At 57.8% G+C, this 15,437-nt stretch overlaps 1 protein-coding gene across 1 annotated transcript; it reads left to right on the forward strand.

Annotated features, from left to right (window-relative positions):
* The first annotated feature begins 16 nt into the window (after positions 1-16).
* LOC143170437 (disintegrin and metalloproteinase domain-containing protein 32-like) lies at positions 17-13,728 on the forward strand. The gene is made up of 20 exons (XM_076358750.1): positions 17-40; positions 894-955; positions 1,123-1,201; positions 1,948-2,024; positions 2,141-2,315; positions 3,084-3,149; positions 3,395-3,466; positions 3,608-3,774; positions 3,867-3,948; positions 4,261-4,397; positions 4,695-4,875; positions 5,828-5,917; positions 7,328-7,526; positions 8,549-8,654; positions 9,624-9,807; positions 10,098-10,178; positions 10,636-10,744; positions 10,931-11,084; positions 11,354-11,432; positions 13,511-13,728. The coding sequence occupies exons 1-19, from the start codon at positions 17-19 to the stop codon at positions 11,427-11,429; spliced, it is 2,121 nt and encodes a 706-aa protein (XP_076214865.1). The 3' UTR covers positions 11,430-11,432; positions 13,511-13,728.
* Positions 13,729-15,437: the final 1,709 nt, after the last annotated feature.

Here is a 15,437-nt window from a genome sequence, read left to right on the forward strand (position 1 = left end):
GAGATGGGCAGGGAGCATGATGGAATTACTGGAAAAGGTGGTGAGCGGGATTTACAGCCTGGGCAGAGCAGGGAAAGTGGCACTTGGGAAACAGTTACTGTTTGTTGGTCATAAAGGGAAGAAACTAGCAAACAGATGTCTAAAATATACAAATGTAGGAGAAGCAAAACTAAGGGTGGATTTCCTGGCACCAAGCATGCTGTCTGTGTGCAAGAGCTGGAGGAAATAGGTTTTCCATTTCCTAATTCCTGGGGAAAGCAAACCGAAAAAGGGGAAAAGCAGGATACAGGAGAAGCTGCAAGTCCCAGTAAAAACGGAGAGCGGCAGCTCGCTCTGCCTGATGTGGAGGAGGAGCGCGGGTGGGAGACGGCGCTCGGGCGAGCGGGGAAGCAGGGCTGGGTCAGGACACAGGGAACATCAGGGCTGGCGGGGCCGGGGCTGAGGCGCCGCTCCGTGCCTCCGCGCAGCCCCGCCGCCGAGGAGGGCAGCGACGGCCGGGACACGGAGCCGGAGCCGGAGCTTGAGCCGGAGCCAGACCTGGAGCCGGGGCCGCGGCGCGGGCGCGAATAAAGGCGTTGGGTGGAGCCGCGTGTCCGCGCCTCTGTGCGGGGGGCGGCGGGGCCGTTACCGGCCGGGCCGTTGGGCCCTTGGCGGGGCGATGCGGGCGGCGCTGGGGCTGGCGCTGGGGCTGGGGCTGCTGGGGCTGGGGCTGCTGGCCGCGCTGGGCTGGCGGCCGGGCGGGGCGCTGGGGGCGCGGCCGGCGGTGCCGCGGCTGGTGGCGGCGGGCGGCGCCCCGCAGGTAGGTGCGGAGCCCGGGACTCCTCGGGACCCCCCCGGCCCCGCTCCCCGCCCCCGGCTCCGCCGGCCCCTAACGCTCCTCTCCCCGCGGGCAGCGCGCCCGGACCTACATCATCCCCATCGAGGGGACCCCCCGCACCGTGCACCTGCGGCAGCAGTAAGTGGGGTGCAGCGGGCAGGCAGCGCGTCCCCCGGCCCCTCTGCAGCCCCCGGGGCTGTGCGGGGTCACGGCTGGGGACCGAGGAGGGCCACTGCCTCGGGCGGTGGCCACCACGTGTGGCCACAGTGCCGACTGCAAGGGCGTCATCTCTGGTTTGTACCTAGAGTGTTTTTGCCAGAGGATTTCCGGATCTATACCGACGGCCGAGGGGGGCTTGCGAAATCCGAACTGGCACATATCAAGGTAATAGTCACGACCCTGCATGCTGTACCCAGCGTCTCTGGGAATAGAGCAGCTGTGGAAGTGCTCCAGGAGGAACGTGTAGAGGAGATTCCCCTCTGCCACAGTGCTCCGTAGAGCCCTGCTCTCCCCCGACACAGTGCCAGCAGGAACTCTCTCAAGGCACCAAACCCATTCCCTGGGACCATGGGTAACCAAGCCAGCGGTGTTCAAACGTCAACATGGTTGGTACCACATGGTTGGAGGAAGGTGGGCAGCAGCCAGCCGGTGGTTTTGCAGAGGGGCAGGGGTGTGGGCTCGGCCTCTAGCTGACACAGCGATGCAAGCAATCGCACATCTCACAGTGGAGCCTGTCCTACAGTGTGCGGGCTCGGGCTGTCTGGGGGGCCGCAACTGCTGCCAGGCAAATGTGTTTTTGCCTGGCAGTGTTTGGGACGACAGCCACGCTGAGGGCACGCATCGGCTTGCACCCTGCCGCAGCGAGGGCTGACACAGGGGTGTAACGGGTTCCCGAGGACTGTAGGGAGCTGAGGAAGGGACAAAGACCAACCGGGGGATCAGTGCAGGTGTCTGTTCCCAGAGGAGGCTGCAGTGCTGTGCTTCTTCCTACACGTGTTGTGTGTCCGTCCTCTGCGGGGACAGGGACTGCAGTGCAGGCGGTAGCAAGGTTTGGTGCCTCGCAAACGCTGCAGTGCTCCCCAGGTCTCTGGGGAGAAGGCACCGAGCTGTTGATATGTTGATCCTTCCAGCGCGACTGCTTCTACGAAGGCTACATTGAGGGTTTCCCTGTTTCGCTCGTGGCACTTAGCATCTGCTCCGGCCTGAGGTAAAGCAGTTGCTTTTGCGTGGGGGACAGGCATCAGTGCGAGCGCCAAGCAGTGTTGGTGTCATCCCAAGGTGGCGGAAGAGCCATTCCTGCCACTCTGCACCTTTGCTTTCCAGCGGGATCCTGCAGCTCACGAATGCCAGCTACGGGATCAAGCCTCTGGAGGCTGCAGCTGGGTATCGGCATCTCGTGTACCCAATGTGGAACGAAAACGTAGAGACTCAGCTGTTCGTAGAAAACAACTCTCTTGCCCGGACTGGGCAGGCGTCACGGAGGCTGGAGGAGGTAGCAGTGAGTACACCTCCCGTCCGGTTGATCTTTGGTGGGATGGTAGCCATAGACATGAGAAGCTTGTAGCCGATGGATGACTCGATTTGTGCAATAGTGTGTTGTTTCTGAGTTGATTTGGTACAGCAGATGCTAAAGGGCTTCGTAACTCGTCTGTGCTAAGGATGAGGTGTCTGCCTGTGACGGGTGGGAGCTGTGAGGGTGGTCCAAGGCTGGGCAAGCAGGACGGGGATTTCTCAGCAGTGGTTATCATGCAAGAGTCGACCCTGCCTGCTTATTAATGGGACGGAAGAGAGCCAGGCAAGCGGGGAGGGCATGTTCCTTCGCTGGAACTTACCCGTTGGGGCAAAGCCACTGGCAGTGTGCAGTGCTGGGAGGGCAGTGGTCCCAGCAGACGGCTGGTGTGTGGTACTGTTGGATGGCTGGGTTACAGAGCTGTTGTGAATAGGAAGGAGTCAATGCTTGCCTCTGCTCTCTGTTGTAAGTTGCCTTTTTTTCCATTGGTCTGTGGCCTTGCCAAAATGTCTGTTGTTGTAAATACGGATGGAATCTGTGGCTGAGGATGTCATGTTGTAGATGATGTAAAGACTGTTTTTCTGGGAATCTGGGGCTGTTTGTCCTACACCTCCAAATGGCCGTGAAGTGCAGTAACTGACCATGGACCTAAAGGTCTCCTTTGCAGAGCTGCTACGAACTGCAGAAGCTCTGCACTAATGTGTGTGTGCAGGTTTTTTATTCTTCAGTTTGTTTTGTTATTTGATTTTCCTAAAGAGTAAGCAACCTGTCAGTAGATCCCCTCGGTATCTGGAAATGCACGCAGTTTTGGACAAGGCTCTGGTAAGTCTTTGCATCCTCTCTGCTGTAAATTGTTGCCCCTAGAAAAATCTTCTGCGTGCAGCAAGTCTGTAGCTGCTCAGGAATGTCAAGGGCAATTTGCATGAGGCTTGAGAGTCTCCGTGCAATGGGAGCTAACTCCCTTGGGCATGGACAAGTATATGTTGTGGCAGGGACCACAGCCAGCGCTCTCGGAGAGTTTGCCTTGCACGGTGCCCTGACGTGCTCTTTTGTTTGTCACCTTTCAGTATGACTATATGGGGGCAGACAAGGATGCTGTGACGGCCAAGATAGTTCAGCTTTTCAGCTATGTGAACAGTGTAAGTTGCTTTTGGTCACATCCTGAACATGCATGGGAAATGTGTGGTAGCAGTACGGATGAGGCCCCGTAGCTAAAGCAAGCGGGAGGCCATGGAGCAGCAGGGCTCTGTGGACCAGCCGTGGTGTCTGTCTGCCTCCAGATGTTTGCTCGCCTCAATCTGACAATAGTACTGTCTTCCCTGGAGTTTTGGACAGAAAATAACAAAATCCCAACCACAGGAGATGCTGAGGAGTTGCTGCAGAGATTTTTGCAGTGGAAAAATGTGCATCGTGTGTTGCGGCTGCAGGACACAATGTTCCTATTTGTGTAAGACGAGGATGGCTGTGTTAGCGTGGAAACAAAAGGAAGAAGAAGGTGCCGTTATACCGTGTGTCAGACTGAGTCTGGTCTGTTCCCAGTTACAGGGAGCAGTCCCGTTACGTGGGGGCTTATTCTGCAAGGAAGCTGTGTCTCAGAAATCATGCTGGAGGGGTTGCCTTGGTACGGTACCACTGAGCTGTCTGTCTGTCCCCATAACCTCCTGTGCCTGTAGGTAAGGTAGCGAGCGGTGCCTCAGGAGCTAAGCCCCGCATGCAGCCTAAGGCCGAGGAGCCACTGGCAGCAGAGGCTCCTCTGGGTGGGAGTGGAGCCCTGCGAGCAATGCAGCGGAGGTGCTGGAAGGGCACAGAGCGGGTGCCCCCCGGGCTGTTGCTGCAGGAGCCCTCATGCCTGGCAGCCCACCAGAGCCCCAAGGGAAGGCGCTCCGGTGCGGCAGCGATGGCGGGCTGAGGCTGGTCCTTGTTCCCCCTGCAGTACCGGAGGGCTATGACGCTTGAGGCGTTTGCAGTCGTCGTGGCCCAGCTGCTGGGGCTCAGCCTGGGGATGGCGTACAACGAACCCGGGAGCTGTCACTGCGCAGGAGCCGTCTGTGTAATGCAGGCCAGCTCGGTGTAAGGCTCCCCCTGCCCCCTCGGCGCATGGGTGGGTTTTGGTGTGATGGCACAAGTGGGGTGTGCTCCCGCTGGGTGTGCACGGTGCCCATCTGTTCGATGCCACCTGCGAGGGGCAGAGCAGGGGACGTGTCCAGGAGTGTGCAGGGGCGGAGGGGGCAGACAGCGGGCAGCTCCTGGGGACGACCGCAGCGGAGAGCAGCCGCCCCACGTTACCGACATCTTCTGCAGGCAGGAAGGGCCACACAGCCCCAAATGCAGACCGTGGTAATGGCAGCCCTGTCTTCTGACTTGCAGACACTCAGCTGGTGTGAAAGCCTTCAGCAGCTGCAGCGTAAGAGACTTTCAGCGTTTTCTCAACGCTGGAGAAGGGCAGTGTCTGCTGAACAGGCCAGCTATGGATGCAGCATATAAAGCTCCCGTGTGCGGCAACAAAGTGGTGGAGCCGGGAGAGGCTTGTGACTGCGGTTCAGCAGAGGTTAGTTGTGGAGCCTTGGTACAGTTGGAGGGAGCCAAGCCATGTGTCCCTGGGGGGGATGAACTGTCCCAAGAGAGGCGTGAATTGCTCCTGTACGCCCCAGACCTCTGTGCAGGGCAGAGAGGGCCTGAGGCTTTATGAAACCCTAAAGCAGCGCTGGCGCCATGCAGACGCTTAGCTATGGTTGCCACCATGTCCAAAGCAGCTGTCATAGAGGGCTGTCGTATGGTGTTGGTAACGGATGGATAGAGGGAGCTTGTAAGTGGTTGTAGCTACAATGAGGGGCTGCCCCCAGCCCCCTGCTGCAGGGACACAGCCTGAAATGGTGCTGGGAGGATTACCCTAGGGACCTGACAAGGTGTCCAGCTGCTGATACCACTTGGGAAGCAGTTTTGCACACCAGAGTGGTACGTGGTGATGTTGTGGGGAGAAACTCTGTGACTGCAGTATGCCAATAAGGCAGGGGTGCTGTAGTGGTCGTGTGGTTTGCTGGCAGGGTGTAGGCAGAGGTGGAGGCAGTGGGGAAGGTCTGGTAGAGGAGCAGTACTCCTGTCGCAGAGGAGAACTGGTGAGCAGCGGATGAACTCCACTGTCTTGCTAGAAGACCCCCAGTTTTCTGCCAACCTGGGTGCAGCCGTGCACACACATCCATGAGCAATCTCTGTCCCCGCAAGTGCTGCCAGACCTGGCAATGGCTCCCCCCCGGCCTCAAGCATGTATGGTTGTGAGGATGGAAAATATGGTCTTGCCATGGGAGCATGGATGGCTGGGGGCAGCCAGCGTGGTGGAGGGACTCTGCCCAGGGACCCTGGGCGCTACTGGAGAGCCTGAGAGGTGGCTACCTCGGATGGTGGGCGCTGCTGGAGGGAAAGGCTAAGCTCTCCAGTTTGTTCCCTTGTTGTCCTTGGGAGAGGTGGAACCTCGCCTGACTGTCCCCACCGGTCACCTCCAGGAATGTCGGCGCGACCTGTGCTGCACCATTGGCTGCAAGATGAGGAGAGGGGTGCAGTGCCTGTCAGGACCGTGCTGCCAGAAATGCCAGGTAAGCCGTGTGGCGGGAGCAGATACACTGCATTCCCTAGGGATAGCCCCCGTGCCGGCATCGCTCGCTTACACGACTAATGTGAAGCGGGAATGTAACGGGACCGCAGGGGTAAATGGGGACTGTGTGTCCAGCCAACGGTACTGGCTAGTGCGCTGATGTGGAGGGTCAGCGAGTGTCAGAAAGTGAAGTGAGTGCTGTGAAGTGCTGGTGCCAGTTAGGTGCCTGTGTCCCAGGAAGGTATTTTTAGGGCACAGGTACTGTGCCTGCTCCCAAAGTACCGAGGTGAAGGAGATGCCAACTTTATGGCCGTATGTGAGGCTTGTAGCGGTGTCCCCCTGTTTGGCCTTCCCAGCTGGGCAGCACAGGCTGCCTGGGACGGGGTGACTCCTGTCAGTGGTGGCATGTCTGCCCCCTTGCCAAGAGCTGTGCAGGCTGCAGGGGAGGGCGGCGGGGCAGAGGAGCGAGCCGAGGCCGCAGGAGCCAGAGCAAAGGCAGGGCAAGCAGAAATCAGGACATGAGAGTCACGCCGTGTCGGGCTATGCAGGTGCCAACAGTCTTGTGGTGTGCAGGAGTTTGGGGGGGGCTGCAGCTGGAGCTGGGGCTTCAAAGTACCGGCAGCTTTGGTCTTGCAAATGTACAGAGAAGACAGGGTGCAGTGTGGTCAGGAGCCAGAGGAGCTGAGACTTCTCTTTCTGGGGGAGAGCCACTGTGGTGTCTGGAAGGTATTTACTCTACACATTGTGCAGATCAGGCCAGCCGGTGTTACCATGGGAGAAACTTTGGGGGTCCTTTTGTTTGTGTCGCTGGTTGATGCAGTTGTTGAAAATGGCAGATAGAGCAGTTGGTCTGAAATGTCTCCCTTATGGGCCTCAATTCCAGGCAGCTGGAAGCCATGTGGTGGAAGCAGAGGGTGCTGGTCGACAGCAGGCTCAATAGGAGCCAGCAGTGTGCCTGAAGTGGTCAGGCAGTTGGACGAGATGATTGGTGTAGGTCCCTTCCAACTGGAAAATATTTCTTCTCTTCTCTCTTCTCTCTTCTCTCTTCTCTCTTCTCTCTTCTCTCTTCTCTCTTCTCTCTTCTCTCTTCTCTCTTCTCTCTTCTCTCTTCTCTCTCTCTCTCTTCTCTCTTCTCTCTTCTCTCTTCTCTCTTCTCTCTTCTCTCTTCTCTCTTCTCTCTCTCTTCTCTCTTCTCTCTTCTCTCTTCTCTTCTCTTCTCTCTTCTCTTCTCTCTTCTCTTCTCTCTTCTCTTCTCTCTTCTCTTCTCTCTTCTCTTCTCTCTTCTCTTCTCTCTTCTCTTCTCTCTCTCTCTCTCTCTTCTCTTCTCTTCTCTTTCTCTTCTCTTCCTGTTGTAATTCTGTTCTATTGACATTCTATTCTAATCTAATCTAATCTATTTTCTTTCCTCTAGTTTGTGAAAAGAGGCACATTATGTAGAAGCAGCTCCGAGGACGAGTGCGAGTTGAAGGAATATTGCAACGGCACCTCTGGGGAGTGCACACCCGACCTCTGGGTCATGGACGGGCATCCCTGCAGCAGGAACACCGCCTTCTGCTACCAGGGAGTATGCCAGACAGCCGACAAGCAGTGTCAGAAGGTCTTTGGCCAAGGTAAGGGATTGCAGGAGGGGGGCTGGCTGTCATGTGGGAAATGCAAAGTCCTGGAAGGGAAGCATTGTAGTGGGAAACCCCGGCAGCCCAACCCATGTGTGCGGGCGAAAAGGGCAGGAGATGTGGAGGAAAGGGAGGAAACGTGTTGGGCTGCCTGTCCATCGGTGTGCTGCTGCGGCATGGGTTAGTCTGCGGGTGTTTGTAAGGGACCAGGTCCCCGTAGCCGGAGTGGACGTGTCAGTGAGAGAAGAGATCTCACGGAAGTTGATCCAAGCTGGTTGAAAGAGCAAGCAGCCGAGGGGCTGGTGGAAAAGCACGAGTGCACCACAGGAAGGGTGCCCAGGGACAAGGGTGGGCAGCTGGCCTGGCTGTGGCTGGCATAACTGAAGTTGGAGTGGCACAGCACATCTGCCAGGAGACATGGGACTGCACTGGCGGCATGCTGTGGGGTACAATGCACTCGTGAGTGCCCTGGGCACCTGGAGAAATGGCTCGCAATGAGCATCTGCCTCATGACCGCAGGGTCATGAGATGTGCACATGATGTGTTGCAGCACTGATGCTGTTCCAGGGAGGCTGGCAATGAAGGAGCAGTGTGTAGTCTGAAGTGGTGGTGGGAGCAGTCGATGGGGGACACTGTCGTGCGGGATGGGGCTGGCTAGCTGCGAGTGCTGTCCTTTCCAGTCAGGTGGATGGTCTCATTCTCTGGGATGCAACTCCCAGAAATGTCCCGGAAGGTCTTGTGGCTGTCCTGGGGGGAGCCTGGCATGGAGCCGATGGCCATGCAGGGGTGCAGAAGGGAGGCAGCTGGAGCATCCCACTGCGGCAGGCTGTAGGGGTCATGAGGGCGAGCAGGCTGGGTCTGAGCTCCCACACAGCCAAGGCTCCAAATGCCTGTGAGCATGCAGGTGGCCCCGGGCATCACTGAGTAGCGGGTATAGTGTGTGGCCTAAATGGTGATGCCCAACCCCGAGGCGGAGAGAGACTGTTGGACAGACCATGAGTGTTGTTATGTGTTTGCAGGTGCCAAGAACGGGCCCTTGGCCTGCTATGAAGAAATTAACAGCCAAAGGGACAGAATGGGACACTGCGGCTCCGATCGCCGTGGTTACCAGCATTGTGCATGGAAGTAAGTGCCATAGCAAGGGTGCCGGGGTGCTCTGACCGAAGCGTGGTCTGCCATGGAGCGGGGAGCCCAGCCCCATGGCAGGGAAGAGGCAGAGCGCAGATGGGCTTCCTGAGCTCAGCCGCTCATCGGCGGAGAGAAACGTGCCGTTCCGGGGCTGGGGTAGGCAGGGGCACTGGATGTGCCTGTGCAGAACTGGTCAGTGCACAGGCTGGGAGGGGGGGATGCGGAAAGGGCCCGTGGTGGATGTAAGCGTGTGTCCTGGTTTCGGCTGGGATAGAGTTAATTTTCTTTCTAGTAGCTAGTATAGTGCTGTGTTTGGATTTAGGATGAGAATAATGTTGATAACACACCAATGTTTTAGTTGTTGCTGAGCAGTGCTTACACTAGTCCAGGACTTTTCAGCTTCTCATGCCCTGCCAGTGAGAAGCTGGGAGGGGGCACAGCCAGGACAGCTGACCCAAACTGGCCAAAGGGATATTCCATACCATTATGACATCATGCTTGGTATAGAAACTGGGGGGGGTTAGCCAGGGGGTGGCTAACTGCTTGGGAACTGGCTGGGCATTGGTCGGTGGGTGGTGAGAAATTGCGCTGTGCATCACTTATTTTGTATATTCTTTTATTATTATTATTATTATTATTATTATTATTATTATTATTATTATTATTATTATTATTATTTTCCCTTCCTTTTCTGTCCTATTAAACTGTCTTTATCTCAACCCATGAATTTTACTTTTTTTCTTCCGATTCTCTCCCCCATCCCACTGGGACGGGGGGAGTGAGCAAACGGCTGTGTGGTATTTAGCTGCCTGCCGGGTTAAACCACAACAGCGTGCCATGTCTATGTGCTGGGAATTGGGTGTTGGGGGTCCATTCTCCAAGCACTCGCTTGGTGTTGGCAACAGAGCTGAAATGGAAGGATGAAGGTGGCTGTTGTCAAGTCCTTTGCTCGCGATGCCTTTGCAGGGATCTCCGATGTGGGAAGCTTGTGTGTGAATATCTGGGCTCTAAGCCCTTTACCAAGGAGAAGGCTGCCGTGATTTACGCTCGGGTGCAGAACACGCTGTGTGTAACGTTAGACTACATGAAGCCTCCCACAGAGAGGGACCCCATGCTGGTGAACGATGGCACCGTCTGTGATGACCACAAGGTAAGCGATCCCCTGACGTGTAGCAGCTCCCTTGGGAGAAGAAGGACTTGTAGAAAGTATTGCTGCAGTAGCGGCATCGGCGCCCCGAGGGCAGTGGCTTTTCTGTCAGCTTCATCCTGAAGGAGTCGGGATGGATGTATGGGCGGCATGACCCCCTTCAGACGGGGTCCGGCATGAAGCCTGATGCTCCCTTGTGAGTTCCCGAAAAATCTGCAGCTCTCCTGAGTTGGAGCTGGGTGCGTAACTGCCCGGCTGGCTGACCCAAGGTTGCCCGTGTGCTTGTGCTGTAGATCTGCCTGAACCAGCAGTGTGTGCCTGCCACTGTCCTGAACTATAAATGTGAGATGAAGACAAAGTGCCACAATCACGGTGTAAGTAACGGTGCTGCGCATTGTTGTTTGTGGTTTGTTCAACTCTCTGGAGATGTGGCTCGCAAAAGCGGCGTCTTGGGTCATATTTGTGAGGAAGAGCAGCCGAGGGGGGGTTGGATCATCTCTCGAGGCTGCATGTGTAGTGCCCCCAGCAGAACTCCTTCACAGAGCCAAGCGGCTCCTCTTTGTAAATCAGCCAAACGGAAAGGGTCTGAGCCTGCTGGGAGGCTGGAAGAAGCGCTAAGGCTGGGGAGAAGGCAGTGCCCCGGGAGGGGACAGCCAGCATTGACTGAGGCAAAGGGCTGGCCGTGTGAGCCCCAGGCGAGTTGCGTGCGGGGAAGCTTTGCCTGGCACGAGGTGCCCTGACATCTGTGCCCAGTGTCTGGCGAGTGAGGATGTGTGGGCATGATCCTCTGCAGCTGGCTATAAATCCTGTCTCTCCCTGCCTGTCATGCAGGTCTGCAATAACCAAGGGAGCTGCCATTGCCAGCCCGGGTGGAAACCACCAACTTGCCAGGGGAAAGCAGGGGCGATGGGCGGGAGCGGCAGCAGCCCGTCCAGAGATGGTAAGTGGCAAGGGCAGTGGCTGCTCGGGGTGAGGGTTATCACGGGAAGAGGTGGTTCTGGGGCCGGGGCGATGGATTCCCATTCTGGCAGTGGCTTGCCAGAGCAGGGCCGTGTAGGCAAGTGTCTGGGTCCTGCGGTGTGTCCCAGGATGGGCTCAAGGAGGTTGTTTTGTTTCCTGTGCTTAGATGAAGCAGATGTCGGGAGCGAGGGCTCACCAAAACTGTGGCTGCTTCTGACCTTCTGCCTCTTTGTCCCTGTTGCCGTCGGACTCATCCTCATGGCACTAAGGAGAAGCGGCCCAAGGCGCTGTCCCACCACGGAGGAGTTGGATGAAGACAAGTGAGTCTGTTCTCTGCACCAAAGGGTGTTGAGGTGATGGTGTGGTGGCACAGAGGTGGCCGTAGGCAGCAGTAAAGCTGGAGCCCAGGCAAAGACTTTCACCGTGCAGCACGTCTGAGGCAGGAAGAGGAAGTGGGAGCGACGGACAATGAAGGGACGAGGCAGTGCCACCATGGGGCCGATGGCGATGCTGGGAGGAGGGTTTTTGCTCCTTGCAACTTTAGGCAGCTCTGCGACTGACAGGAGCTGCCTTCCCGGTCCCACTCTAGGTTGGAAGACAAGGACTGTGTGGATGAGGAAAGGAGCATGTCAGATGTAGAGCGGCGCAGCAGGGAAGGACGTTGAAATGTAAGTCATTGCCCAAGTGGCTGATTGTTTTTTTTTTGTCCTGGGCTTGTGTGGTGGTGGTGGTGGAGCTGGCAGTGGAAATAGGGGAGCGGGAGCCATTATGTGTGCCTTGACATTGGGAGGAAAGCAGCCTTAGTGGGAGTGTCTGTCTGGGGGTCAGGGCACCACAGGCAGCATGGTTGTTGGAGTCACGGGTGGGTGGCAGCAGGGTTTCTGCAGCATGTTGGCTCCTGGGTGCCTGCAGATGTGGCCGGTCGAAGCCATGGGAGTCGGAGCAGGTGGTCGGGCAGTTGGCCAAATGTCCTGGGCACATGGCAGCAGATGGCAGCCTGGGTGGTGGTGAGTTAGCATGAGCTCTGAGCAGTGAAGCTTGCTGGGAGAAGGGGTATGAGTATAATAGGAAAGTAGGGTGGAATAGAGTGGCCTGGAATAGTGGAGTTAGTTGGAAGGGACCTGCGATGGTTGTTTAATGCAGCTGCTGTAGTTGTTGCAGCTTGTGGGGCAAGTCAGTGTAACAACCAGCAGCGTGACGCACTGGTGTGCGGGTGCCGGAACGTGTCCCAGCAGTGCCACGCAGAGGCCAATGGTGGCCAGCCGAGGGCGTGTGAGAGTTGGGTGCCGTGGCCAGGGTCAGTCTCGGGAAGGATGCTCCCCAGGGCTCAGTACTGGGTCCAGTTCTGTTTAATATCTTTATCAATGATCTGGATGAGGGGATCGAGTGCACCCTCAGTAAGTTTGCAGACGACACCAAGTTGGGCAGGAGTGTTGATCTGCTCAAGGGTAGAAGGCTCTGCAGAGGGACCTGGACAGGCTGGATCGATGGGCCCAGGCCAATTGTATGAGGTTCAACAAGGCCAAGTGCCGGGTCCTGCACTTGGGTCACAACAACCCCATGCAGCGCTACAGGCTTGGGGAAGAGTGGCTGGAAAGCTGCCTGTCGGAAAAGGACCTGGGGGTGCTGGTCGACAGCTGGCTGAACATGAGCCGGCAGTGTGCCCAGGCGGCCAAGAAGGCCAATGGCATCCTGGCCTGTATCAGAAATAGTGTGGCCAGCAGGAGTAGGGAAGTGATCGTGCCCCTGTACTCGGCCCTGGTGAGGCCGCACCTCGAATACTGTGTTCAGTTTTGGGCCCCTCACTACAAGAAGGACGTTGAGGTGCTGGAGCGAGTCCAGAGAAGGGCAACGAGGCTGGTGAAGGGTCTGGAGAACAAGTCTGATGAGGAGCGGCTGAGGGAACTGGGGTTGTTCAGCCTGGAGAGAAGGAGGCTGAGGGGAGACCTCATCGCTCTCTACAACCACCTGAAAGGAGGTTGTAGCGAGGTGGGTGTTGGTCTCTTCTCCCAAGTAACAAGTGACAGGATGAGAGGAAACAGCCTCAAGTAGCGCCAGGGGAGGTTTAGATTGGATATTAGGAAAAATTTCTTCACCGAAAGGGTTGTCAAGCATTGGAACAGGCTGCCCAGGGAAGCAGTGGAGTCACGATCCCTGGAGGTATTTGGAAGACGTGTAAACGTGGTGCTTAGCGACCTGGTTTAGTGGTGGACTTGGCAGTGTTAGGTTAACGGTTGGACTGGATGATCTTAAGGGTCTTTTCCAACCTCAGTGATCCCACGGGTGGGTGGTTTGTCAGGGGGATAGGGGAGGACTGTGGTGGCAGCGAGCGTTGTCCAAGTTGGGGAGTTGTTGGTCTTAGTACTCGTGCAGAGGAGGCGGGTGGCAGCGACGCATGTTTGGCGAGGATGCAGCAGGGGCGGCCCTGGGGGGTGCGGGGTGCCGAGCGGCTCTGTGCATGGAGGTGCCTGCCCGTCTCGAGTCCTGCAGACTCGGAGGAGAGCTGGACCAAGCGTCACTTGGGTGAGGTGCTGAGGGCTGTCCCTGTGGTGGGCTCAGCCCCCTGATGGGGTCCATGTCTCTTGGCACGTGAGCCCGGAGGGTGGCGGCAGCGTGCCTGGCAGGCTGCCAGGGTGGTCCCAGGAGAAGCAGCCCTTGGGCGGGCAGGGACCTTGGGGTGGTGGTGGCTGGCGGTGGGTGCTGTCCAGAAGTAAGTGGTGCCTCTGTGGTGTTTCCTCTCCAGCAGTGTCTGGGGCCTGGCAGCGTCTGGCAGCAGGTGCCGGAGCGCAGTCCATGGAGAGCACTGCACGGAGGACGCTGCAGTGCGGCACAGTAGAAGAGATGCCCACAGCCCCGGGCTTGGGAGCAAAGTGGCCCGCAGCCTGTGTAGCGGTCACTGTAAGCGTGTAGTATGTCTCTTGTTGTGGTGTTTGTTGTTCAATAAAAGGTGTCTGCGATCTCTGAGGAGTTGTGTCATCCCTGTGGAGCGGCACCGTGTGCCAGAACCGTGCCTGGACCAGGAGGCCCCTAGAGCCTCTGCCAGCGCCAAGCCCTCACAGACACCTTCCTATTCCCGTCCCTGTCCTCAGGTGTTGAGGACCAGCCAGCAGCCCTGGAAGAGGGGCTGCCGATACCCCCTGGTGCAGCCGACTGCCCCAAGCATGGCACAGCACAGCTGCCTTAGCCTGTGGGCCAGGACATCGCTAACCTCTACCCCTGCCCCGGCGAGGGGGCACCCACATTTCCTGCAGTGCTTTCAGACCTGCACCCCCCAGAGAGGCCCATCTCGCTGTCCATGCCCCAACTAACACAGCCCTTCCCTTTCCATGCACCCATGGCATCTCCAGCCCCGGCCCCCGGCGCGGGCAGCTTTCTGCACAAGCAGTGCTCACGGTGCTGCTTTTCCCCCAGGAAACCACTGTTTTGGCAGGCCCTGCTCAGAGCACCCTGCCAAGCCTCCCTCAGATGGGGGGGACTGCTGGGCTGCCCCAGTGACCCTCAGTCATGGGGACCCTGCCCTGCCAGGCGCCGGGCTGGGGCGGCTCTTGGCGGCGCCGAGGGGCTCACGCCATCGCGGCCGACAGACAGGAAGAGCGCGGGGCGGATGCGCGGTCCCTGCTGTGGCCGCAGGCTCCTTCCCGCTGGCGGGAGGGATGGGCTGGGGTGGTGGCAGCGGAGGAAGCCTGACTCATCAGAGCAGATGTCGTGCCAGGAAACCCCCCTGTGCCGGGCAGCCCCCTCCACACTCTGGCTGCAGCCCACGTCCCCTGGACAGGCAAACCACGGCACTCACCCTCACACTGGGGTGGGCTCAGGGTGCCCTGCCTAGCACTGGCAAACCCAGGCACACAATGCCCCTCCAGCCTTTCCACGAGAAAGACCTGCACAGTTGTGCCCCCACCTCGGGGGGGCCCCTTGGTCCCCAAGGCGCAAACAGCACCGGCACTGCATCGCCGCAGCCCTGCGCTTTCCTGTGCTGCAATGGCAGCAGCACCCGCCACAGGGAGGAGACTGATCTGCTGGGGGGACAAAGGCAGCACCGCACTGAAACACGGGGAAACGGCAGCCTCCGCCATGAGGTCTCTTTCAGCCTCGTTTCATTCATCTCTGGCCAGACAGCAGCATGAGCCTCGCCAGCATTAACCACCCAATGGGCAGAGAGTTCTGCTCCTGTGCATCGCAATTAGGTCAGAAGCCTGCAGACCCTCGTTGCAAGAAGGTCTAATTACTCTCCGTGCATCACCATCCACTCTGCCTCCCTGGGGTGGGTGCGTGCAGCCGCGGGGAGAGCACGGCCGGTGCTCTGGTGCGGGCATGCTAGCAGCACACCGTTCACTACTGCCAATTAAAACCGACATTACGATCCTGCACTTTGTTTGGCACTGGGAATTTAATGGCAATGTCAGCTCACGTTCAGTCATTAGGCAGTTCACTGGAAATGCAGATAAACCCTTAAGTGACACAAAAGGTGGATTAGGGAGTTTCACTTGCTGCCATGCAGCGCTTACTTCTGTGGCAGCTGCTTTGGGTGTGGCTCCCGTTAATTTATTTTGGTTGTACTGGGCATATTGTTAGTGCATACATCAGCAGCACCTCATGTGCGTGCCTCGTATATCGCTCCTGCGGGGACAGAGGTCCCCGGGCCCCTGGCACCTGGGGGGTGTTGCATACAG

This window comes from Aptenodytes patagonicus, chromosome 24 (genome assembly GCF_965638725.1).
Source record: "Aptenodytes patagonicus chromosome 24, bAptPat1.pri.cur, whole genome shotgun sequence".
In the NCBI taxonomy this organism is placed as follows: domain Eukaryota; kingdom Metazoa; phylum Chordata; class Aves; order Sphenisciformes; family Spheniscidae; genus Aptenodytes; species Aptenodytes patagonicus.